Source organism: Nipponia nippon, unplaced genomic scaffold (assembly GCF_047370975.1).
Source record: "Nipponia nippon isolate SJK-2023a ecotype South Korea unplaced genomic scaffold, ASM4737097v1 scaffold_13, whole genome shotgun sequence".
NCBI lineage: Eukaryota > Metazoa > Chordata > Aves > Pelecaniformes > Threskiornithidae > Nipponia > Nipponia nippon.
In genome coordinates this window covers 3,312,726-3,339,417 of record NW_028262324.1, presented here as the reverse complement: position 1 = coordinate 3,339,417, position 26,692 = coordinate 3,312,726, and the positions used below count along the sequence as shown (strand labels likewise).

Genomic DNA, 26,692 nt, shown 5'->3' with positions numbered 1-26,692 from the left:
GTAGGTCAGCTCTGACTCAACTTGAGCTAGTTCCTCTCAATGTTTTCTTTTTTCCCCCAGGTAAAGTGTGTTCGATACTGGCCAGATGACACAGAGGTCTATGGAGATATTAAAGTCACATTAATTGAGACAGAACCATTGGCAGAGTATGTCATACGCACATTTACTGTACAAAAGGTAAGGAAATCTTCAATCAGCTGAAATTTTGATACAACACTTAATTTGCGTTCAGCAATGTGAACTCTGGGAAACATATCCAGAATGCTCTTGGAAATGGGAGCTGTTACTATTTGGACAGGTTTCACTTCAGAAACCTAAATTTTTGACAGACATTCCAATTTTGGACAAAGGATTTTAAATGAACATCTTGATGTAGCCACAAAAGTAGAATCCACAGTAGATGAAGTTTAAATGAATCCAAAAGCCAGCAGCTAGTTGATGGTATGCCAGGAATAATAATGTTGTGTTTCACAGTGGCAAATTACAGATGAAAAAGGTATCAGTTAAAATGGATGCCAGGTACGGTCCCCTTTCAACAGAAATAAAAATATAATAAAGGCAAGAGTATAAAAATTATCCCCAAAACCAGCAGGATTTGCAATATTTTTATTACATGTAATTAGAAATTGGAAGTCTAAGTGTCAGAGTATTCCAGGTCTGTCCAAATCACTCCTCAAACATTCAGTAAGTGGTTTTAAAGCTTTTCAAAAACTCCTGCTAAATGAACTCCAGCCACACTGGGAATATTGTTCCAATTTTCTAATACATCAGCTCCATATTTCTTTAAATCACTGAAAAACTTGGTAAGAAATGCTAATGCCAAAATTTGACAGGTTAGAGGACCTGCTGCTTGATTCCACCTACGTTTCCTGTACGATAAAATGTCACGGCTAACTGACACTGCTGTGTTACCCTTTGCAGGGCATGTACAAGTGGTGTCAATTTTCATGTACCAATAACTCGGTCTCACCAGAAAGGCTGAGTGATGGGTCTGGATACCAGTTTCTGCCCTTTTCACCAGCGGCTGTAATCTCAAACTGAGATTTTTTGGCAGGAAATAGCAGAAAATCTACCGTTGCCTGGGGCATGGCCGCTCTGTAGGTGTTCACTCCCCAGGCTTTTACTTCAACGTTTCAAAAAGGATTTAAGAGTGACTTCTTGGGGGTTTATGGCAATAACACCAAAGGAGGCTGGACAAGTGCAGCCATAGTATGCTGGGACTGAAGTCACCCTGTAAAGTTCCTAATCAGCTGGGTTTGAGCTCTAAGACAAGAAGTTTGAATTGGGAGCTGGCATTCACCGTCATAGTCCTCAGTTGTATGTTACCCACTTCATTTGTACTTGGAGTTCAGCTTGAAATCACGCGGAGCGAAAAGCAGCGCGGGACATGTTCCTGCATATAATGAGAGCTAAATGCTTGTTCAGCCCTCTGTGTGAGGGAAAGGAGCAGTGATCAGAATATCCTGAATGCAGTCTGATGGAAGAAAAATAGAAGCTGTGTTGTCTCCTCAGAAAGGCTACCATGAGATCCGAGAGATTCGGCAGTTCCACTTCACCAGCTGGCCGGACCACGGGGTTCCTTGCTACGCCACAGGCCTCCTGGGCTTCGTTCGTCAGGTGAAGTTTCTCAATCCCCCGGAAGCAGGACCCATTGTTGTGCACTGCAGGTATGCGAGCTCTTTGTCTGAGCCTTTCCTCCATCAGCTTTTTCAGCTTTTGTCCTTTTTTCTTCTTGTTTGGCAATAATCAACTACATTTTGTTTGTTTGAGAGTATAATTTGTGGGCCTCATGTTGAAACAAAGTGGAATTTGGTTTTCTTTTCTAAAGTGGCAGCTCTGGAGCTTAGCTGGCATGAACTGGAGATGATACAAGTAGGTCAGAGAGGGCCATTTGAATGTAGAAGACTCTCTGGTGGCCTATATTCTCTTAGCTGCTCGTAGCAGAGCTGGGAAAATGGTAAATATCTGGGACAGCCATTCCAGTCTATCTACAACGAACCTCACGTGGCAGAAGGGACGATGCCTACAAAAAGACAGGGCTGCTGACGGGGCATTTCAAAGCAACTTTGCTTTTCTTTACTCACATGCACTGCAGTTCAGCTTTGTACCAACATCAATAGCATTAATCTGAAACGTTAGTCTGTCTGCCTGGGTCTGGATGCCAGCCGTGTGCATCTTGGCCTCCTCAAAGCCCAGGAGCTGGAATGGGAATGTCAGATGGAAAACCTACCCAGTAACTTCCAGCTAGTAAATAAAAGGGGAGTACCTGAGGAAACCTTGCTGCTTGGTTTACAGCTGTGAAAATTCAGACTATCGAATCACATGCTTGCTAACTCCCTGGCTGCTGCTGTTACTGGTGAGGGCTCTTCTGTACTCTTTTCTTCCAACTAAGCTTAAAGCCCTGCTGTGCAAGGCACTATATGAATATGTAAGAGAGTGTCCCTGACATGAAGAACTAACAGCTTGAGGTGTGATCAGGCATGCTGCTGGTGGCGGGAGAGCAGACACAAGCACATGCACAGACTGGCATCAGTTAGATGACTTCAAATGCACGGAAAGACATTGCTACAAAAACAGAGTTTAGGTTTGTAGCAGTTACTTCTGCAGTGCTCAGGCCATAGCTCAGGGCACGTGTTCTGTAAAGGAGATGTGGCTGGAGCACAAGGCTGGAGAGCAGAGCTGGCTATCCCAGAATCTCACCCCTAATCAACCCACAGACAATTATGTCTAAGTGCCATGCTGTGTGATCAGGAAGAGAGAGAGAATACATCCCCAACCACTTTAAAAAGGCAAATCAATTAAATCTTATCTTTTTAAAAGCTTTGGGTTACGGGGGGTGTTTTGTTTTGTGGGGTTTTCCTAGCAAGCAATGAATCAGTTTTATAATAAAATACAGTTAAGCCTGAGGATCTGGCAGAAGGGAATTCATTCAGAGATCAGGGCCTGAATTTGCTACTTTGGTGCCATGACATGGGTCTGGCCCTGGAAGGAGTCTGAACCTGATTCACTGTCACAAAGAAAGCAAGGAGAAATTTTTCATCCTTCACATTTTAATGAATAAATGCCATTTCCTCTCAGTTATTTATCTGCTTTTGAATTTTAATGACTTGCTTTAAGTGGTAATTACCAAATTCTCCCTACCGATGCCTGGCTGGATAATATCACTGTTCGATATTTATGAAGTGCCAGGATCCTCTAAATATAGAAATGTTATAACTATTTGTTAAAATTCTGAAAAGCTGAGAGATAAAGGGAGAGGAAATGCCACTTATTCATTAAAATTCTGCAAATGAAAAATATCTTCTCTCTATTCAGCAGTTGATTAATCTGGTCCATTAATTTATGGTCATTCATGTCTCTTTGCTTTCGGCTCTGCTGGAGTTTTCATGCAACTGAAGTTTTCCTGCTTTGAGCTGAGTTTTCCTTCTTCCTTCGGAGTAATGTGAAGAGTCGTTCTCCTCTCTCTATCCTTCACACCTAAACAGCTTGGATGATTTCCCAGGAGGGAAAGAGGACACAATGACAACACAGTTTTGCAGGAGACGGTCCAATTCTCGCACACAGCAGGGGGTTCTAAACTGAAGGTTTTGGGTAGCCTCAAGCTCCTTTCTCTATAATTTTACAATCCACAACTTGAAATCACCCTCCTCAGGACCCAAACCCCTCCAGATTAAAAAGGGAAAACAAATGTTTGCGGTGGAGGACTGAGCTCCTTTCATCATGCCCACTTGAGTAAACATGTGCATACATTTCAGAGAGTCCCATGGAAGAAAATTTCTGGAATTGTGTCTATTTGCAACCTGGAGGCTGCTCTACGGCGTCCTGTGTGATGAAAGGTGTGCAGGTGAACCAACCTGTAAAATCATGATGATTATTTTTGTAATTTTTTTTTTATGTTCTTTTCTTCCTGCTACCTGGGTCCATTTCCCTTTCAAGAAATATTACTTCACCTCATTCTCTTAAATCCTAAGCTAATTTAGCTACACACAAAAATCAACCCAGTAGAGAGAAGGGAGCAGCTTCCAAGCTGTGTCTGTGATGCAGTTATTTTCTCCTCCATAGAGTCCTGCCTCTCCACAGTCCCTTGATCATGCAGACCCTCATGTTTTTTTCTATTTTTAGTGCTGGGGCTGGGAGAACAGGCTGCTTTATTGCCATCGACATCATGCTTGACATGGCAGAGAACGAAGGCGTGGTGGATATATTTAACTGTGTGCGAGAGCTGCGATCCCAAAGGGTCAATTTGGTGCAGACGGAGGTAGGTGCCAGCACGTCTTCTCTTACGATGTACTGCTTTTCTGTCAGCTTCTTTGCTCAACAGGACGCCAGCAATTCTTTAAGTCAACACTTGCTTGCTCTGGGATGTGATTATACAGAACTTTTGGTGGCTAAACGTGTCAAGATGTGCACCATATCACTTTCACTAGCGGCTACTCAGGGCCTCTAAGGCAGGAGGGCAAACCTTGAAGTTTAGGACTTACTCTTGCTGATTAATTTTATTCTCATAGTAGAAAAAAGCTAGCTCCTGAATCCCCTCATCCCCTATAGTACATTCATAGGTGTACTGCAGACTCCAATAGTACCTAGTTTATATCAGTTGCAAGCTAAACAAGTGAAACATTCTTGATTCAAGCTTTGGGTGCTGATAAAGCAAGCTGCTCCATCACGTAGCGTCTAGCAGCTGCACAAACTTCTATGGAACTGTTATCCTGCTATACAGGTTTTATGTATATGCTTCAATGCCTTCCCCTCCTGAGGGACAGGACAAGAGCCTGGAACAGAGAAGGACTTTTAACTTTCTTGGGCTTCTCATATTTAGTTTAGGGAAAGAACTGTACCCAGAATACCAAGACTCCAGGGGTTTTGAAGAGACAAATGGAGCAGACCTGTTAGTACAGTTGTTTCTCTGGTGTTATCCTAGGTCCAAAGCACAATCCATTCCTGACCATTGCCATGTGATTGTGATCAGAAAAGCTTTGCGCCCTGGTTTCCTCCTCAGCCTACCCCCGTTTTGTCCCAGTGTTCCTGAGAGTGGTGACTTCCCATTTTACTTGTAAATTTGAAATGAATACGTGAGACCTCACATTAAATGATGGATGAAATATGCTCACAAAGCTGTCACATAGCACACTGTGTAATTTGTCTCCACATGAAACAGAGCCAAGTATGCATAGCAGGCATGATTTAAAAAAAAAAAAAAAAAGGCATGATATTTCATTATCTGTATTGAAAATATGATTTTAATATCTTCTCCCCTCCCCTGTGCAGGAGCAGTATGTATTTGTCCATGATGCCATTTTGGAGGCATGTCTCTGTGGCAACACGGCCATTCCAGTTTGTGAGTTCAGATCCATATATTACAACATCAGCAGACTAGATCCACAGACCAATTCCAGCCAGATAAAAGATGAGTTTCAGGTAATTTCATATGTCTCAGTCATTGCAGTTAGTGTATTGAAAGTGTTTAATCAATTTCTATGTGTTATTTTACGATTTCCAATAGAGCAGAGAACGGGAACACTGAGCCAAGGTCTGATTTCAGCTGATTTTTGTTGTTTTACTCCTGGATCAGGCAGAGAGTTGTTTTTGAGCATGGACTTCTCAGCCTTCAGCAAGGAAAAAATTTCTCCGTCACTTCAGTAGAGCAAGGGTACTAATTTTCACACATAATGTTCTACTTCTCATTTCAACAAATATTCTGTTGTTTGTTTTTTTCTGTAATTTATGCAGAAACATTTATGCCTCAAGGTCCCTTATTATCCATTCTCGTGGCTCATATGCTGCTTCCGAGTCTTGACAATCAACTTGTTGATGTCCTTCCATACAAAGGAGAAAGTGAGCTCAGTGAGCGTTACTGTCTCTATTACTAATTTTCAATTAACTGAATTCGTCAGTTCACTATGTACATTTTGCCAGGTACCTGGTGGCGAGAACTGAAATGACACGTACTAAGACTCACAAGTGCTAGAGTAGCACGGTTTGCCTGGGGCAAGCAATGAAATGGGGACTCCTCCACCTTTTGCTATCACCATTTCTTATCCCACCCTAATAAATGGGCTTGGGACACATGAGCCATGAGCCCTGTGCAGTTGTACCTCTTGCGCAGTAGAGAACTCACCCTGCGGAACAGTGAACTAAGCTTTCCACTCTTATTCCCCGTATATCCGTAAATCCCTTTAGGATTTTCAGCCGACACCGACGTATAGAAAAAACATAATATTGTAGGAAATTTGGAGCAAGGTGAGTTTGACGGGAATGCGAGAGACCTCTGCTATTTGTTAAGAGGCCATTCTTCTTAGTCAGCAGTAAAAAGGTGGAGATTCCTTTAATTGTAGGAAATGCCCATCTCCTTTCCCAGCAAAGTATCTTTTGCAGCAAGTGAATGTCTTTTGGGAGCCCCAGTCTGAATCAGATGCCTCTTTTGCTCCCTCTCTATGCAAAGGGAGAATATGTGTGTTTTATCTGAAACCTTACAGCGAATCATCAGGGTTGGTATAGTGAGATAAAGAATGTGGATCCCAACTGATGACAGTTCAATTAAAAAAAGATCTGGTTTTATCAAGTGGTATCAGATCTGTAAAAGTGTTTCTGGTTTTGGACGCTTGGCATAAAGGAGCCAAAGCCTAACTTCATCAAATGCTGTTACGCTATTAAAAAAAAGAGTCATCATACGCTGGGCGTATTTTGTCATGATACGAGATGAGATTTGTCGCCTCTGTGCTTGTTCTTTTGAGCTGCCAGGGGCTGGCAACTCCTGTGGGAAGGAAATGTTCCGCTGTGCTTTGCGTAAGAGGCTCATTCTCTGTCTAGTTGTAGAATCTATTTTTACAGGATTTTGGCTCAGAGCATTCTTCAGCCCTAATTGTCTGGATTTAATGCAAAAGATGGTATCTTTTGCTACAATCTTTGTGAAGCAGTTGACCTAACTATAGATCTGTTGGTGCAATTTGTATTATTTAGGTCCCACTGGCCCTCAGGTAAGGCTGGATGTATCTCTCATGCACTACATGTTGTCTGAACATGCAAAAGCTCATTCTGGAGAGTTTTTGTAATCTGAATAAGTACAAAAACAAGGGAGAGAGGGGAAGGGCATAAAGTAGACAGGAGTAAATCACTAACAGGTCACCTGCCTAATTATGTGCACTGTCAGAGATCTGAGATTTCATGTTGCTTCCCCAGCCAGACTACCTGCTTTCCATCTCTAGACAAAGGGACTTTTATGCAGAACCTGCATAATTTAGAGCAACTATATTATTTCAAATTTTATACTTTGACAAATTGCTTTATCTTGGATTGTTTGACCCCTCTCTTTTCTCCATTCATAACCTCTTTGTGGCAGAAGTCAAGCTCTTTGTAAGAATTTTTGGCCCTTAAATATTTTGTGTTACTCTGACAGCTACAAAGGAATTCACTGTTTGCCTGCATGGGCTTTGCTCAGGAAGAGGACACATAACAAGTGGAAGTAAAATGACATCAGGTAGCCACTGATCTACCACAACTTAAGCAACAGGGTTAAGATGCATTCACTTTGATTTGCTATTTTTGATCCTTGCTGACCAACCTGGGCTGTTGTCCTGGACATTGTTATCCACAATGGATAACACAAAAGAAAATTAGATTTAAAGAAACACAGTCTGTCAAGCTGTGGGAAAGCCGGGTAATGGTAAAAGACTGACAGCAAGACCCCAGAGATAAGGTATAACTATGTAAGTGAAGCATCCTATGTGTCTCTCCAAAAGGAAAATAGCAATCTAAATATGTATGAAACAAAGAGACTTTCCTGTTAAAAAAAAACCCAACATTTTCTCTTGGGTTTTTGTATGCATTGTTAAGACAAATCAATAGTTTGACTGGGGAATCGCCAGAGGATTTGAACCCAGTCTGACCTGCTGGGCGAGCCAGGTCAATATTCAGGGTACTTCTGCACAGGATCCACTTGAAAAAGGAGAAGGATGCGTGCTTCCACCCTAGGGATGGTAGAAACATGAGGAGGTTTCACTCCATGACCAGGTCAAAGCTGCAGCTTGTACCTGTGACAGCTATTTCCAGCCTCTAGGAAAGAACGGATATGGTATCTAGTGGCTGTGGGGTTTTAGAGCTGGAAATTGTTGGAAGGTGTGTAGTGCCCTCAATTTATGCTGGAGCTTACGGTGTTCGGAAGAGCACCTCAGGACGATGTGAAAAATGCAATGTATTATAACAGCAACAAGCTCCTCAGTCCTCCTTTTTTATTCTCTGGGATCCCAAAGATCTGCTAGTCTAAGTACCTTTAAAATAAATGTATTGTGCAGATGGAATCCTCTTGGAAGTAAATTCAAAGACACTCAGCCTGCTTCTGTCTTTCTTTCCCTTCTTCCGTCCCTCCTTCACAGACTCTCAATATTGTGACACCACGTGTTCGGCCAGAAGATTGCAGCATCGGTCTTTTGCCAAGGAACCATGACAAGAACCGCTGCATGGATGTGTTGCCCTTGGACCGGTGCCTGCCTTTCCTCATCTCCGTGGATGGAGAATCAAGTAACTACATCAATGCTGCACTCATGGATGTAAGCAGCACTGCACTGTCCCCACTGATCCTAGTCTGCATCGAGTTTATTCCTTCTCAGGATAATTTCCTGGGAGAAAGGGGTCCAAAGCAAAAAACCTTTTTTACCTGCAATTTCTGGATCTGACATCTCCAAACTGGGCAAAGGCATGCAGAAATGTGTTACCTAGACTATGATTATCATGCTACTGTTGTAGTTCTGCCTCACATTGGTGGAAAATTTTTGACAAAGAAGTTCATGAGCATGCAGTTTGAGGATTTATCTTAGGCAGATGGACAAAGAAGTGGTGGGACAACTCTTCCCATTCATTGGTTGTCGTATAACTTGGAAGAGAAACGTTCACCAAGAGCTGCCAGATCAGCTCTTTGAAAAGAATAGTTTGCAGTGTGGAGCAAGTGATTTATTTGAGCTTACACAGTTAAGAATACGAGAGTACAGGGACTAGATTTGCAGAATACTTTAAGGCTGACGGACATGAGTTAAGCTGATGTGAATCTGTCTGAAGGCATTTTCCCTTGCTTTCTTTATAGGCTACAATCCCGCAGCACAGGTAATTTGTATAGCGTGAATTATGTTGATGGTTTCTTTTTCCTGTGGTGCCTAACTGCCTTTGGACAGAGATGTCTTTAAAGCCGCTAATTATTGCAGTTGGAGTATTTGTAAATATGATCCAGGGTAAAATGTCATCATTTTTTCCCTAGCAATGTTGGGGTTGGTCTTTTTTAATTTTCTCTATTCTTTCAGTCTTTGGGGAACAGTGATACTACTGCATTTAAGAGGTTAAGTCAAATGGTCATAGAATTAATTTTAGATTTTTTTCAGAAAGATTGTAATGTTTTCGTTGCATGTATGCCTAAGGAAACTTTTTTTTTCTTTAAAGTGTGTTTTGTCCTTTGGCAAATCTGCAGAAGCACAATCAATTCTTCTCTGGTTTCTTAGGGACTGGGAATGTGTTTGCACATTTCAGCCCTCATTACCTCCAAGCACTTTGCTAATACTTGTATCCTTCCCCACAAAATTCCTGCTAATTAAAATTTTTTGTAGGAAAGGAATTTTTCACCCGTCGTGGAAGTTCAGCCACTATGATGTTCTCTAGCTCTCCTTTATAATTCCATAGAGGAATCAGCAGCTTTTGAAAAAAACAGAGAGGGGAACAGCCAAAATCCCATGTTTTCATAGGCATTCCTGTTGAGGACAGACAGTGCAAATTCTTTGTCTTTTCCAGTAGCTTCATGTCTGCAGTCTTGTACCGAGCATGGACTCTTACAAGAGATCCTCCATCCCATATTGCCTTGAACTATAATTAGTTTTGTCATTGTGTGAAGACAGGCACATGCTGGGGAACCCTTGACAACACAGTCCCAGTGCCGATCATCTTATTTACAGATTTCTCATGTTTATCTCCTTTTTTAAACTTCTCCCCACATCTTATTTGACTTGTAGCTTGCTCTGTGTATTACATGAAACCTATGATGGAAGAAGTGCTAGAGCAGGACAGGGTGATGGTGCATCTAGAATGGGTTACAGCCTGGGTTTGGGAGTGTGAATTGTCCCAGGAAGACAATCTGATGGGCTGCTCTGGACTGCGTTCACCAAAATTAACCTTAGACACAGAATGCCATTTGAACCCTCCCTCGGGGTGAAGCACTCAGTCTGGGCTCCTGGTTTAAACTCTGCTGGAGACTGTCTCAGTCTGTTGACTGTAAAGCTCTAAAAAACCAGCCTCCTCTGCCTTTAGTTAGCTTTTGGGAATACAGCCAAAGGGCTACTGTTGCCCACAGAGGAGAGGAATTTTCCCCCAGCAGATTTCAAGACTCCTGACCTTTCCTCTTCATGTCTTCTGTCCCTTTCAAGTAAACAGACCTTAGGATCTTTCCTGTGAGAATCATTGGAAAGCCATGTTTACATCTGCAAAATGGTTTGTTAAGAAAGGTGAAATACTGTCCCTCGCCTTCCCCTAAAGCAATTGAACATAATCCTTAAGCAAAGAGACTTTACCCACATCTGAATCAAGCCATACAGAAGTGGTGATAGGTTTGTGTTTAATGCATGGGGCTTGGAGAAAGACATGAGTCCACGTTGTGTCCCTGTTATCATTATTCCCCCAAGATCCTATACATGTTCTCTTACCTGAGTAATTAACATCTCTGTGTCACCTTCCCTTTAAAATTGGACAGTGAGCCTGGTTCCTCACCTGTAGCAAAGAAAACAGGTGGGGCATGTTTCTTTATTCTCCGAATGGCAAAACCCACAAACACATCTTACCTTCAGCCAACAGTTTAGCCAATTGTGCAATCCACTATGTTGGTGCACAATGAAAAAACGTAGCAAAAACATTATGATGGTCTTAACTCTAAGAGATAAGATCCATTATTTTATTCACCACTCTGTTGCCTCCGTTGGTCTTGTATGACATAGCTTTTGACCCATACCGGTGCTCCTAGGTTTGAAACACAGAGTAGGGAGAAAGACGAAAATCCATTCCAGACTGATCGTTTCCCAACAAATCATTTCTTTTTCCTTCTCCCTACTTTATGTCCCATCGCCCTCCTCACACGTGCACACGCAGAAGCATGGCACAGCTGCCCTGCAGGCTGGTGCAGAGCGTGCAGAGTGCCTTCTTTACCTCCCAGCACGGTCTGCTCAGCACTTCCACTCATATCTGACTCGTGGAGGAGACAAGGCAAGCCCCCACAACTGCCATCTTAATACTTTGGGATTTTATTTATTTCTTGACTTTAAATCCAAAATCTTAATATGTTTGGTTTTTTGTTGTTTTTTTTTTTAACCCAGAAATATTGTGCCTTTTGATTTATGTCTGCTTCACAGATGTACAGCACAAAGGACTGTGCAGTTTGGAGGTTCATCTAAGCATTGCCTGCCATGGTTGGAAAGCGATAAAGTTTTGAGCTTGTACCCTTTCATCTCAAAGTGCCTTGCAAACATTCATTAACACCGCCCTGCAGAGGTTAGGAGCACAGTTCCTCCCCTTCGTGGTTAGGGAGATTGAGGTCAGAGGGCTTTTTTGAGGTGAAAGAATAGCATCAGAAATTAAATGCCAATGTTGCAGGCTTAGAATATTGCCCCCCAAGCTCTTAAAGGATGGCTGGGATCCAAATGTGCCGCCTCTGTAGCACTACATCACCAGGGAGCAATAGCAGATGGGGGGGCTAATCCCTTCTGTAGTTCCTAGAGTCCATTGCAGCAAAAAGGATAGCATTTGCTTCCAGCTGTTTTCTTTCCAATTATTAATATTACTGATAGTAGTAGTAGTAGTAACAGTAGAATTAGTATTATTTGCTGAGTCTCAAAATATAAATAATTAATTTGGGTAATCTCTGCTCTTGTGACACTTTAATGAAATGTCTTCATTGGGAGCAAAAGAATCCCATTATGAGACATTCATTCATTGCAGAGTGATAACAAGGAGAAGGATATGTGATTTGTATAATCTGGTTAAATGGCTCAGATTGCCTAGCCATAGCCTCCCGGGTATAATATTAGTTTGAATAAAAGTTGATTGAATTTTTTTTTAACTAATCTTATTCTTTTGTTAGAGCCACAAGCAACCTGCTGCCTTTATTGTAACCCAACACCCTTTGCCCAACACCATAGCAGACTTCTGGAGGCTGGTGTTTGATTATAACTGCTCCTCTGTTGTGATGCTGAATGAGATGGATGCAGCACAGGTAAGTCATTTTTCATCGTTTCTGTCGTGTAACTTTCTTCTCAAATCCGGATGGTTTTAAGAGCATTTCTGCTGCCATTTTCTTGTGTCTCCCCTCCCCACCCCAATAAATAAATGAAGGGGAACTGGAAAGTAATAGGTAATGTTTTGGGGTATAATGAAGAATAAGTCCACATGCTTGGCTCCTTCTAAGGCAGCTAATTTTTCCTGCAATTAACAGGGTTTAGATATATAAATACGTTGTATTTGTGGACCTGTATCTTCCTTTCAAATCTGCTTTCTTCCCTTTCTTATTTTTGTCTTTAGTTCAGAAAAATGTTCCCTACCACAGCCCTAGTGTGCTTCACGCTTGCCTATTTGCATGGCATTTCCAGAAGAATATAACCAAGTGAGATCACGAAATCATTCGAAGGATCTTTTTCCTGAGATTTCCAATTAAATTCTGTAGTACTGAGACATGTGGTTTGCACAGTTTCTGGAGAAGCACATTGTGTTGTGTATTTTTTTTTTTCTTTCTAGTGTCATGTGCAAGTTGGTTTCTTGGCTACTAAACACACCGTTATTTTCAGGAGTTAAGCTTGCCAGGGGAGGAGCCGCCACAGTTCCTCCTGTACTAGCATTTCCAGCCACCTTGCTGATGAGTGGCAGAAGATAACAGCTTTCAAAAAGGCATAATCATGCAATTTGTGTGAAGAGTACATCTGGCATGGCTAATTCACCCATTATGGCACTTAAACATGAAGAGAGGAACCCTCAAGTAGTTGGTACTTCATGGATTAATTTTTCATTTCTCTCTTCACTGTCTTCAAAATCTTACCATACTTGAAGGCAGTGAGATTATTGGTCTCTTTTTACAATGGTAATGGAGAAACCAATCACCCTGTTTGCTGAGGGGATCTCCCTTCAGGGTGAACGCTATGGGATTTCATTTCCAGCCACAGTAAGAGCTCTCCTCCAAAGCGGGCTCTCTCAGTGTCCCACAGAGTCCCACCACTCTGTGAGGAACTGGAGCTCCTGTGCATTTGCTGCCTCCTGTCCCATGCATCCAGCCTGATTCTGCATCTTGGCATCGAATCCAGGGATGGATTTTATCTTTGCCTTTTTTTCTGACACTTGAAAGAAAAACAGCTTTTTTCTGGAAATTACACGCTTTCTCACGCTTCATTCTTGGAAAGCACAAACCTATCAGCCTCAGCCAGTGTTATTCTTGCGACTATCTTTCTGCACAAGACTTTACCTGCTTTGTTTTTTTCCTAGCAAAGTTCTGTTTTTATGAGGTAGTCTGTAGGCACAGAAAAGGAGATTTGGCAATATCTAAAGTCATTTTGTCAGTTATTCTAGTATGGTGTCACCTAGCTCAAGTCTGCAGCCAATGCCAAAAACACCCAGCTAGCACTGGAAGTTAAGGATGATTTTAAAGTTTGTATTTTACAAGCTTTCAAGGCAAAGTGTGACAGTTTGATACCAGTTGTGAAAGTGAGGTTTCTGAAAAGGAAATTTAACAGTGTTGTGCTTGCACCGTCATTGTATGACGATGTTGTACTTACCTCGTTGTTCATCGTTGCCTCATCCAAGCACTGTCCCCTGAGCACTACGGAATGGTTAGCCTGCAGGTACCGTATTTGTGTGCCTGGCACTGTCCCCTGAGCACTACGGAATGGTTAGCCTGCAGGTACCGTATTTGTGTGCCTGAGCAGGGTGTGTTACTCGTCTCCATGAGTAGAACACAAATACAAAAATTGCTTGTATAAAAGCTGTGCCCGAACTGTAGAGAGAAAAAGAGTTAAAATAAATAAGTGAACCTTTAATCCACTATGCAGGGAAAAAGTGCAAATAAAACCTTGTGGAGGTCAGGGGACATAGCAGACTGTTTTAAGCACTGTATATACATATACGTTTGGGTAGATGACCATTCACAGAGCTGCTTTATGAAAAAATATTAAGGAAAGGTTTCATCTTTTTCTTCTTTCCAATGCACCTTGAGGTTGTTTTCTAAAGCACCTGCTCAGCTCAAATCTTCTTGCCTATTCGACAAATGCTTTGAGAAGAGATCTGTAAGGCTGCTTGAAAGTCTGAATGAAGAGTAAAGACAACCTTCAAAGGAGGACTTGCTTATGTGGTCTTGGCTGGCTTGCTTAATCTTGAAAAACTAACAAGAGCAAAGATGCATAAGATTGCATGAATATCCCACCCAATTTCAATCCCATATGATCAAAGGAATAACAGGAATACAGAATTAATGCAGTAGCATGCACGCACTTGACATTATTACTGACAATGACTGAACTTGAAAAGCTTGAGATCAAGTTCAAATGAGTATCTGGGGGTTTCAAAACTTCTAAAAAATTACACTTGAAAATAGGAAGAAAAAAACAGAAACAAATACAATCTCAGCAGAAACTGCTAATGAGATCTCATGCAAAATATTTTCTCGCTATGATCTATTTCCAGATGGATTTGAAATAGATAGTAATTAGTGTGGATAGGATTTTTTTTTTGTACTTTAAATTCAGTAATATCAGCATAAGAAAAAAGACTTCCAACCTGTTTCACGAACTTCAGAGATTCAGTTGTGGTTCACTCTGAAATTGGAGCTGCTCTCACTGCTCTCAGAGCTAACTCATTCTCCCTCCTCTGCTCGCTGGTAGAGTCAGAAAGCTAAAAAGTTTATCTTACAGAAAAAAGAAGTTCCACTTTGCTTGAATTAAGATTAATTTTCTTGGTACATGTACTGTTTCCTCATTAACACCAAACCTCTGTGGTTCCTATTAAATTAACCTACAGACACTAATCTTTTAATGTTCACTTTAAATCTATACCCCTACAGAAGCTTTATTTGTCAGCCACCTTTTCTGCACCTTTAGACCCCAGAATTCAATCAGTTACAAATTGTGTTCATAAAAAAAAAGGGGGGGGGGGAAATGTCAAGCTTCTAAAATACGTTTGTTTTTTTCTTCATATTCATGATATAAAAAATGTTTACTGAGCTAGAAGGAGGTCTTCTCTGAGCAAATACATGTAATACAAGATTGGTTGTGGATTTTGAGCTGGTTATAAATTCGAAAGGAAAGAAGACTGAACGTGCGTTTCCTTGTTAATAGTTAAGATGCGTTCTGTTTCTTTTGATGTTTTCTCCAGCTCTGCATGCAGTACTGGCCAGAGAAGACGTCCTGTTGTTATGGCCCAATTCAAGTCGAGTTTGTTTCAGCAGACATTGATGAAGATACCATCAACCGGATATTCCGGATCTGCAACATGGCCAGGGTAAGATCAGTGAAATAACGGTTTCCTTATTTATTCCCAAAAATGTATTTTGCCATGAGGAAGAGGCAGAACCAAGACTTGTGGTTTAGAGATGCTGAATCCCTCATCTAGGAACAAAATTCCACTGCAAAATTTAGTAGCTACTTCCTTTAATTGACATAATTGCATCAGTCTGTATTGGTAAGACTCTTGGCTGAAATTAGAAAGTGGGTGATATGAGCTGAAAATCTGTATTTAAATGGAATGCATTTTTTCTATGTATATTTGAAAACAATTAATCACTTAGTAGCCAACATAAAACCATCAATATCATAGGAAATAAACTGGGATAGTGTCAGCGGCTCTCCATCTGTCAACTACTATGCAGTGTCTCTGAAGACAGATGCAACGTTTACTGGCTAGACTGGGATTCCTAATTGCCGCTGTTTTTCCTATAAATAAGCAACTGCCATTTCTGTAAGCAACTCTTTGTCTGTATCCCTCAGCCCCAGGACAGCTGAAATTATAGAAACAAAGTTTATCTGCATGCCAGACCCTGGCAATGCAACTTCAGGGCTGCAGGAAAGGGTTTCAGTAGAGGATTTTTCTCTCATTAGTTGTTTCCCAGGCTGATTATGTCTCCTTTTTTGTTCCTTTTTCATTTTTTCTAATCAGAAATGGAAACAGGCTCCACAAATTACATTTCCGTGCTGTTTAACACATCAGTCTCTTATTGAGTGGTCAGAGCCTGTGCAGCAATTGAGTCGTGGCATTGCAGAGTGAACCTTGTGGTCCAATTACAGGAATTGATAAATCAGTTAGATATTCACCTCCTATATCCCAGGCCAACTGCCTCTCAACCAGGGACAGCCTGGAAGTCATATATCTAATAAGGGTAAGGCTCCATGACTCTCAGGCTGAAGCTGGCTCATAAATGCATGGCTGGCAGGTTGCAGGCTGTGAACTCACAGCTCTCTGCACCCATCTATGTTCAACACCAATGGCTGCTGCTAAAATCTTTATGACGAGCCTTTCCTGCCACAGTCCCCAGAGATTTTTTGAGGGCCGTCTTTACCTTTAGTTCTTATGGCACAACTAACCTCCAGCAAAGGCTACCAGGAAAGATGTATTTCATCTATTCATACAGTTTGATGAGACTTCATTCTCTACTGAAAACAAAACAAGGGATCCTCAGCACCTAGATTCTGCCTGGCTCTGTAACATCTGAGGTCATCATTGTTACCCAGATTACTGAAAAGTCCTTGTTTCCCCACTGTATCAGGTATCCAGAGTGGAGGATCTTAACATTGATGGTATCAGATTCAGAGGGGAGGATGCTGTGTAACTCGTGTCCCCTGCTTTACCCTATCTCTCTGCTTCCTGCCCCATTCCATTTAGCATCTTGAAAATGCTCTTTGTTTTAGCCCCAGGATGGGTATCACATAGTGCAGCACCTGCAGTACATTGGCTGGCCAGCATACAGGGACACCCCTCCTTCCAAACGCTCCCTCCTGAAGGTGGTCAGAAGGTTGGAGAAGTGGCAGGAACAGTATGATGGGAGAGACGGACGCACTGTTGTCCACTGCCTGTAAGTAGGACTGGAAAATGTCTGTAACCTCACGAAACGCTGTCTGAAGAGCACTGATTATGGATCTGGAAATTTGGTGGTTTGCCAGGCTTTAGCTGGGGAAAATGAAGTTAAATTACATTTGTAATACACTTTGAGTTGAATATTGTGCTACGTTATAGCATCCTGGCCCAGAGATTTTACTGATTGCAATGAGGAGCAGCTGAAAAAGCTCTGCTGCTTTCTGTTGTGTAGGTAGGTCTCATGACTGGAGCCCAGACACAACCGAAGCAGCACTGCCACGTGCCCAGCTCCGACCACGGAGCTGCCGTGAGCCCCGGAGCAGTGAGGAGGAGCACTGCAGTCCCTGGGGCTTCCCTGTCTGCCACTGCCAGGGACTGGCTTAGCCCTTCTGTCCCCATCTCCTGCCGTGCAGGTCTCCACTTCCACAAACCCTTGGAAGTCCTTAATCAGTCCTTACTTGACAGACCTTTCTGTATGTGGCGTGTGAGCTGTTGTGTACGCAGTGCTTTCCTCCGTTCCCTCAGCCTTGCCTAGCTTCACGTGTTGCCTCTTTTCTTCTGGGCCCAGGAATGGTGGGGGACGCAGCGGCACCTTCTGTGCCATCTGCAGCGTGTGTGAAATGATTCAACAGCAAAATATCATTGATGTGTTCCACATAGTGAAAACGTTACGGAATAACAAATCCAACATGGTGGAGTCGCTGGTAAGCTTTTTTTCCTGCTCCTTACCCTACCTGGCATATGCAGGGGGAATTTTAGGATGGGTAGAAAAATTCCATGGCTTAGCTCAGTATGAATAAAAGCAATCATACTGTAAAGCCATCAGAATTAAAACCAGTCCCATTTTAGCACATGCACTGAGTCCTCTGGTCCCACTGCTTCTCTCCTTGAGCAAACAGGGAGCAGCTGCCCCAGTAGCATGATGAACAGTGTCTCCCACACCTAGCTGCCTCAGGAGGTTAAACCCCAAGTAGCTGTCACCATGGCCATCAGGAGGGAGTGGGATTTGTCCTCCTGTGCATGTGTACAGCCTGGTGCGTAATGCTGTGACATGCCTTGAAACCAGGAAGGGAGAACAGTCCGAACCCCAGGCCTTGCTCCCTGCAACCAAAGAGATTAACCTGTCCTGAATTCAATCCTCTCAATCGATCGCACTGAATTCTTTCCTGAAAAGCAATGTACACAATGAGGGCATGAAGCAAAGTATGAATAGTCCATACTGTGGCTGTCTCTTTGAGTGTTTTTCTCTTTCATTGACGATACCATCTCTCAGTAATGCTTGTTGAGGATCACATAGAAATGCAATTAATGTTTGCCTGGTCCTGCCAAAGGGTATAAGAAAGAGGGAGGAGGCATTTTTGGCAGCTTGTAGAATGAGGCTCTGAAGAATTTACCTGTATCCTAATGGCATGAATTTCTGTTCTCTCTTTCAGGAACAGTATAAATTTGTATACGAGGTTGCACTGGAATACTTGAGTTCCTTTTAGCCCAGTGGAGGGAGGAGAGCCTCTGAAGTGCCAGACCCCAGTCTCTGGCAGCTGCTTCTCCCCTCTCCCACATTGGAAGGCAGTAACAAGTGTGGGAAGGAAAACCTCTCCTTCCTGGAGCAAGAGACTGAGATTGCACAGACCTCGCTGGAAGGAGCAGATGATGCCTGTGTTTGCTACTGCCTGCTTTCTATCAGAACATCTACTGCTTCTTAAATAACCTACTGTAAAAATTAGCAAAATGGGAAACAGGCTGAAAGACTGGACTTTCTAATCCCCTCTGACTTCTTCTCTCCTCTTTTGGACTGTATTTTTGCTCTCCTTGCTGCAGAGTGGGGAAAGAATGAAACGCTTAGAAAATTCTCTTTTAAATGTCTTCTTTTTAATTTATAATTTTGTTCTCAAATCCCAGTCTTTAATTTCTGAATTTCATGCAGCAGTCATTTGGGAAAAATGAGATAGCCATAGGGGATATATGAAATATTTCATTACGGTTTGTCTACCCTATCTGTTTCCTTTTATTTGTTTTTCCAAATGAAAAGGCCAACACAAAAAACCCCACTGGAATTCTCTTTCCATATGTAGTCCCTTTTAGCATGAAAATAGATGGTGGAGATGAGAAGCTGTTCATGGATTCACTGCCTCGGCTTCTACACAAATGTTTCCTCCCAGGTTCTGCTGGATTCCCAAGACTGTGCATGAACTGGTTACATGTCTCTGGTCCATGTTCCTTTCAGTGCTGGTGAAACAATACCATTCATGAGTTTCCCAGACACTTGAACCTTAAGGTTAGATATTGGCATCAAACAAATTGCATTGGTCTTGCAACTTTTGGTAACTTTGTTACCATATTTTTCAAGTATTTGCTGGGGTGCAGTGTGTCTTTGAAAAAACAGGGTATAAAGTAGGTATTATTGATCATATAATATGTATTATTATTTTTTATTTATTATTTGTATTGCTGTAGAACTTAGGACCCCTAGTCACAACAGGACGCTGCTGAACTAGGCACTGTGCAAACAGAGAACAAAGAAGGTTCCTGCTCAAGAGCTTAAAACCTGAAGGTAATCTTAAAATTGGGTTTGGTCAAGATTTCCTCACTATTTCCAAACTGTTGTACAGTCAGATGTACTTGGGTGATTTATTCAGATTTCCAGGCCCTACAAGCTTCAAAATGGTAACCCATCCAAGCTGTAGGAAAGGTGATGTACATACACGGAAACCTATTCTGACATGTGTTAAGAAAAGTGTTAGACCAGCACAGCAACTTTCCTTCTTCAGCAAAACAGCTTTTGTTTTGTTCTGCAAAAATGCCTGTGCAACTCTCCTTCTTTGAAACAAACACCAGATGTGTTTTGCCATGGTTCTGGATCTCACTCTGACTTCTTAGCAGCTAAGAAATTGCTTTTCTGAAAGAGTATGTTTAAGTAGTTAATCATTAAGCTTTGGAGGGTAATCTTGGAGGAAAAAATAATTGAAGGAACAAGGCCTTATAGTATTCAGTATTTCAATTTAGCCGTTTAGTTATCTTGAGGGTGTGGGGATATGAGGTTGCTCTGTGTGTAAATTAGATTCTGGGAGATGCAGGTTTCTTCAAATACAAACTTGCTAAAAGATAGACTGAAGGTAGGAGTTTAAGGAAACTCCACTTTCTTCCCACCCTGTAGTTTTCCACCCTCAGGTAAATACGCAGACTGTGCTGGGAGCTCTGTCATGTCAATGCCTGGCATAGAGCATGCCAGAAGTTCAAAAAATTTTGCTAATTCTGTATGTAAATTCAAAAGGCACCTCTGCTTCATGGCCATTCTTTTTTCAGTAGTCATACCTTTGCCTTGACAATGAAGGATGAAAATGAAATCTGATAAAAGCAACGCTTGACTCAAACATGCCGGTATCTAACCAAATAGTTATCGTCTTTACCAGAACCTGCAACAGTCTAAGGAAGGATGCTTGGAACAGCAATAATCCTCTTCCTGCTAAGCAGAGGAGGGGCTTGCATAGGATGCTGAACCGCCTAGCTCGTATTCTTTCCAAGGGGCTTTGGATTCTTGTCTTGTTCCAAGTGAATATCATGAAGGTCTTAAATGAGCTTGAACCACGTTGTCCTTGATGTAGCCAGTGTGCCATGAAGTATTGGTGAGAACCTGAGCAGGGGCCTCTGCTCTGTTTCTCGTTGGTCCTTTCTGTTGTCTGCAAGAAATCACGGAATCGCCTTTAGTTCCTATTGGGGCTGTAGGTGAATGTCTGGCGTCTCATGAAAACGAACTACTGGTTTTAATTTTTTTTCCCTTTGTCACTAAGCAATACAAACAATTCTGCAGAAAAAATAGAAGGCAAAGCAAAACTATGGGATAAAAAGGAGAAGGAAGGCATAATATTAGTGTTTGATTACAGGTGGCTTGCTGTAAAGTGTAGGTCAGGAGTTGGAGCCATTAGCAAAGAAGAAGGAAGAGGGAATTCTGGCCCCAGGATGGGATTTTTCAACAACTGCCCAGATAGGAAGAAACTACAAGTCAGCAAAGGGTTTGTGTCTTTGCTAAGAGCAGAAGGCGAGAGGGAGTCACTCCCTGTGGATATTATGGAAATATTAATTAGTATTTAGCATTCTCTTAATGTTACATGGAAATTAGCATACCGACAGGTACCCACCATGAGTTACTGAAGGACTAGTGCAAGCACTGAGGGTGACAGCCAGGATAAAAGGAATAGAGAGGCAGAAGAAAAGGCAATATGAGTGAGATGTGAAGTGTAGGAGGTAGTTCAAGGCTTAACAGTAGCATGAAGCCAGGTGGATTAAAAAGCCAGAAATAAGCCCATAGGAGGGATGTGTGCATGGAGAAAAGCACGTGTGAAGTTGTTTAAGGTCTTGAGGTAGGTTTAAATGTATTTTCATAATATGAAAAATGCTACTAAAGGGTCAGGTGCGTGTATCAGCATACCCACAGCAACTCGCCATGTGCTTTTAGCCCTCTGCAAATGCAAAGTGATGTTAGCGTAAACTGCAGAGAAAGATATTTAAGCTAGATTTTACCTTGTATTTGCAAGGAACAAGTTTAGTGCAAATGTTGGTCACCACAGCCCAACTGTTAGTCACAGCTTATAATGTGGTAACTCAGCTGTGTGTCTCAACCTTCTTCTAATGTCCAGCCTACAGTCCATGTGGAAGGATGCTCAGCAAAGACTACAGATCATGTTGCCAAACTGTTAGCTTGTCATGCAGTTACATTGCTTTTGGGGGACTGACCCAGCTCCAGTCTGTGTTGGCTTAGGGATCTTTGTGCTGTTCCTCGCTGCACAATGCATATATGCTGAATGTGAATTAACGATGAAGGGAATTGTGTGGAAAGAGAAGAAGAAGCTTGCTTTAAATAACTTTATTACCTTGAGGTTGTTTAAATCATGGAGAACAGCCTATAGCAAAATAGGTAATGTGTTTGAAGCAAGATTATGGGTGATGGGTTTGGTTTTGCTGGGAAAGAGAGAAATTATGAAATGAGATGAGATGAGATAAAGGAGGCTTTCTCACTCCTGAAAGGTGAGCTTTCCAACCTAGGCATCCCTTGCTGTGGATAGAAAGCAATGACGTACAGTAGAAAATGTGAATTCCTCAATGACTGAATTTTAGGCTGGAAAAATATGATATTGGCAATATTTGAATGGTCATAATGAAGATAAACTTATTCCCATTCAGACATCCTTCAGGGGCGAGGGAACACTGTTTATTAATAGCATAGTATTGGTCTAAAGTGTAACCTGAAATACAGGGAACTAGAAACAGGTAAAGAAGGGTGGAGCAGGGGTGACTATCTCATACGTGGGGTAACTAACATCTTAAATTATTACGGGATGTAACCGAAGCAAAGAATTCCAGAGCTGTCTAGGCTGGCTCTGGAGAAGGAAAATCCTGAGTTGTCTGCAGGAAAGAGATAGGCCAAAACCCCTAAAAGGTACAGTAGGTCTTAACAATCTTTTCTTTTTTAATTTTTAGGTTTGTGGTTGTTGTTTGGGGTTTGGGTTTGGTTTGTGGGTTTTTTTTTAATTAAGATCTCCGTAGGAGCTATGTCCTATGCTGGCACTTTTATTTTTCCCTTGTGCAAATTATCTGTAAGGAAAATGGCACTTGACCTCCTGCAAATAGACTTGAGGTATTTGTTTATTAATGTAAAGAAATGAGACTGTTCAAGTGAGTACAATGTACATGTGAAGATACCTGGATCAGGACCTCTGGTGGCAAGCAAGCAAGTGGGAGTTTGGTGGGTTTATTTATGTCTGCCGATTGAAATAATTGGTATTCTCTGATCAGGAACGTCTCCGGACTATGGTTAGTAGGAGGCCTTTCAATTTGTGATAGAAATTCTTCAGCAAGTTTGCACAGAAGTATGTCTGTCTTTGCCATGCTCAGCTCCAGCCAGTTTTATGAATGCACTGGTGGGTCCCTCTTAATTTATTAACACTTTAGCTATTTGTGCGAGTATTTTGGTCCACAGGAAACGGGCAGTTAGCAATGAAAGATTTTTACATCCATTGAAAAGCTGTAACTTTCGTGGCCTTTACCCCCAAAGCAAACTGCAGTTTCTGTCTCTCCTGCTCAGCCCCTGCCTATGTGCACACACGTGTCCAGGTAACTCCCAAAAGCCAAAGAGCGATTTTGGGAAATGCCTGTGACCCCTAATCAGTCTGGTCCCTGTAACTCTGTAGGGCAGAGGAGGTAACGCCAAAGCTTTTGCCTAGAGAAGCACGTATTTGTGTGTCAGTAGTTTCCAAATTTTTGTTCTGGATCTGTAAATTCCCTGCAAAAAAATGTCTGGTGGCAATGTGGACCCCACAGTAGTAGATTTAAGCCTGCAGATGGTAGACTTGTATTTCCATTTACTTTTCACAGGCCCTTTGGAAGTAGTTTGTGAGATTTCCCTTGGGAATCTCAAGCCAGGGATTGCTGGTAACTGCTCTTGATGTCCTGTAGAGTCAGAGAAAGGAGAGAGCAGGTGATTTAGAAGGAAGTTAAACCAATTGCTATCTGGAAGAGAAGGAAAGGAGAAGAAATCTCTTTTGGGAGAAACCAAACATTGGAAGAGAAGGCAGATTAAATGGAGTCCTGAAACAGGTAGGAAACTTGCACCTTGTTCTGTCTCTCATTCTTGCATGGCTGCTCTTATAGCTTTCTTACTCTTCTGAGTTCATGCCAAGATCATAAAAAACAGGTAACGCCACATTCCACGCTGGGGAGCTCTGTGGAGATGGAGCAGTCAGAGTGTAACAGAGGGAATAAATCCTGAGGGACAAAGATAAAAGGAGGTTTGCTTGAGAGAGGAATCTTCAAATACGAGGTGCCTCTATCTGTCACACTTGCAGAATTCTTAACAAGTCATCACAGAGCAGCGCAGAGTCCTGTCATGCTCCTGGACGTGCAATGCAGTGGAAATGTTCCACTTGGAAAACCTCATTGTCCTGTAATAAATTTAAACAATCAACTCCGTGACATCGGTAGCATAGTTAACTTTTACATCTCCAGCCAGTGCAAGGGGCATCTCAAGAACTTGGTGTGAGCCTGCTGTATTTTCGTTAAGAGATTCTTTCATTTGTCTTAAGTGTACAAACTTCAGTCAACCCCAGTTTGTTAGAAAAATAAAGGGGGGCATGTGGCAAAAGTTATTCAGCATAACCATTGCCTTTGGGTCAAAAATCCAGTTTACCTCCTAGGAGACTGTGAAACAGTACAACAAACTACTGCATCTTCCCTGCACAAACCTTTTCAGGAGTAGAAACAGGGGAGCCAGCTAATTAAAGTCAGGGAGACAGAAGTGAGTAATAAGGATTCTTTTAACCTTCCCGCGTTCCTGTTTTAGATTGTAGTCTTCTATAGCCATACATCCATAATACACGATTTAAATGCAAGTGCTCTTCCTTTCCCTGTTCCCAAAAATACCTACAACTCTTCTTTCATCGAGGGCGAGCCAACAGCATAGCAAGCAAAGCCCACTTTCTGCAGTTTTGGCAATGACCGCTAGGAAAATTTGTCATGTATTATCTGTTCATTGACTTGGAAAAGGTATCAGTCATCTTCCTCATATACATACTTGAAGAATGTACAATTTGTGTAACAGTCAAGCAAAATCATACATTTTCATACATCAAGACTAAATCCTGGTGGTACTGAGTGTGATGGAAAGAAAAAAGAAAAAAAAAACCACACAACAAAAAACTTGCTGACTTCCAGTGACCTCTAGTCTATATCTTTATTTGCTGTGTTAAAATATTTTAAAAGTCTCCCTTGTAAAAAATAAACTATACTCAGAATATCCTACAGTTTCATGTTAGATTAGCATAATTGTAAAAACCTGGCAGTTTTTTCAGTTTGTAAAAACATGAGAGATCTAAATTAGCTTTTCTATCCTTGTCCCAGTGCATCTAGCAGATTTTTCACCACTATTGTTTTCAACCTGAGCCTTAAAAAACAAAATAATGCAGCAGACTGAATGACAGATGCTGGTGTTCCCATAGTGTTTCCTGGTGGAAAAAAAAATAAAAAAGAATGAAACAAGAAAAGAACAAGCTAAAATGTTTTTCTTGCAACTCAGTTCTGCCTGAGCTGTTTCTAAGAAGTATAAACATGAGTCAGTCCACACCAATTTGTCTGGAGCAAGGATTTGCTTGTTGCAAGGTGAAGGTATATGCTAGATGTATCCTTTGGGACCAGTCCTGATCTTCTGTGTATAGGTTTCCCACAGCATAGTGATTCCTTTATTGGAGGTGCTTGTCGCAGAATGAGTGTTTCAGTGGAGATATTTTTCACTGGGAGATCTGATACCCTGAAACGCTACTATTTGGGGGACTTTGTGGGATACCTCAAATGTGTGGCAGTACGGAGATTTATTTCCTTGTGTGAGTACATCATCTTTCAATGAGGACCTCCAGGAAATCTTAGTTGTGTGAAATTACGGAAATGAGTGCATTTGCAGGGATGGAAGTGGGAGTGTGGCCAGCACTTTACAAGCTTCCATGAATTTAGATACTCTGGAAATAGATCCCCCAGGACAAATGATGGTCAGTCATTTGCATTGCTGAAAGTCTAATCAGGCTTTATGTGCTGGACTTTCATGTACCTGGAACAGAACTGGCATTACCTCCTCATCTCCCCTGTAGCCCTTTCTTACATCTCCAGCACTTAAACACTGTACTTCTATGCCAAAAATTTGAGCTGTATCCTTAACACATCCTTTAACCCATCCTGACTATCCACATTGACAAAATTCACTCCCATATTGATTTAATCTCCTTCACCTCCTCAGCCCCCTGCCCCACGCCAATCCTGTTGAAATTAAAATGTACTAGCATCACTTGTTGCCAGACTTGTCATGACTTCACACAGCAATGCTGTGGCTGCATCTGGATCAGCAGTATCCTATTCCAGCTCCTTGGATGCATCTGGCAGCAGGGAGGAGTGCTGCATGAGAGCTAGTCTCTGCTGTTGTGATGCCACCCCATCTTCCCCCACTTTGGCCTTTATGGATTACTGGTGAAACTCACTTGTACAGTTTGGATGTTTGATAGATAAAGCACGTATGAAAAAAAAAAGGAAAAAAATATAAATACAAAAATCTCAACACTGTGCATTCAGTGTCTTTTCTTTCTAGCTTAACAGAAGGAAGGTAAATAATGTCAAGTCAATGAATATCAGATATATTTTTTGACTGTACATTACAGTGAAGTGTAATCTTTTTTTTACAACTGCGAGTCCATCTTATTTATTCTTGTAAATGTTCCCAGACAATGTTTGTAATATGGGCTGTGTTGCAAATCCATAAAATAAATCTGTGATCTGAGATTAATGTTTTACTAAGAGACTCTTGTACTTGTGCCTTTTCTTTGCACTTAGAGGGGACAATGCATTGCAAATACTACTGTTAGAAATGGTGGGCTGGTTGCATGGAAAAAAGCAAGACCAGCTTCTTGTCACAGTGATGGGCAGCTGGCTTCACATCACAGTTCTCATTCCGGAGTAGCTCAACGGCAGCAAAGCAAATTCACTGAGCACTTCAGCCTAGCCACAGATTCTGAGTCAGTCCTCTCAGAAAGCCTGTGTACATGAGCTAAGTGGTTTTGAAAATTATAGTCTTAGCAGCATGGGTTAGAGCAAA

The 26,692-nt window shown here is 41.8% G+C and overlaps 1 protein-coding gene across 7 annotated transcripts in view; it reads left to right on the top strand.

Moving 5' to 3' along the window:
- The window catches only part of PTPRT (protein tyrosine phosphatase receptor type T), a 472,716-nt gene extending 446,332 nt beyond the window's left edge, over window positions 1-26,384 (top strand). For all 7 annotated transcript variants that reach the window (XM_087749578.1, XM_087749577.1, XM_087749574.1 and 4 more), the window contains 10 exons: window positions 61-177; window positions 1,513-1,667; window positions 4,123-4,258; window positions 5,269-5,418; window positions 8,373-8,546; window positions 12,104-12,235; window positions 15,373-15,498; window positions 16,902-17,065; window positions 17,636-17,771; window positions 18,501-26,384. In XM_087749578.1, coding sequence (XP_087605704.1) covers window positions 61-177; window positions 1,513-1,667; window positions 4,123-4,258; window positions 5,269-5,418; window positions 8,373-8,546; window positions 12,104-12,235; window positions 15,373-15,498; window positions 16,902-17,065; window positions 17,636-17,771; window positions 18,501-18,554 — 1,344 coding nt within the window. In that variant the 3' untranslated portion in view covers window positions 18,555-26,384. The remainder of the gene's footprint in view (window positions 1-60; window positions 178-1,512; window positions 1,668-4,122; window positions 4,259-5,268; window positions 5,419-8,372; window positions 8,547-12,103; window positions 12,236-15,372; window positions 15,499-16,901; window positions 17,066-17,635; window positions 17,772-18,500) is intronic.
- Window positions 26,385-26,692: the final 308 nt, after the last annotated feature.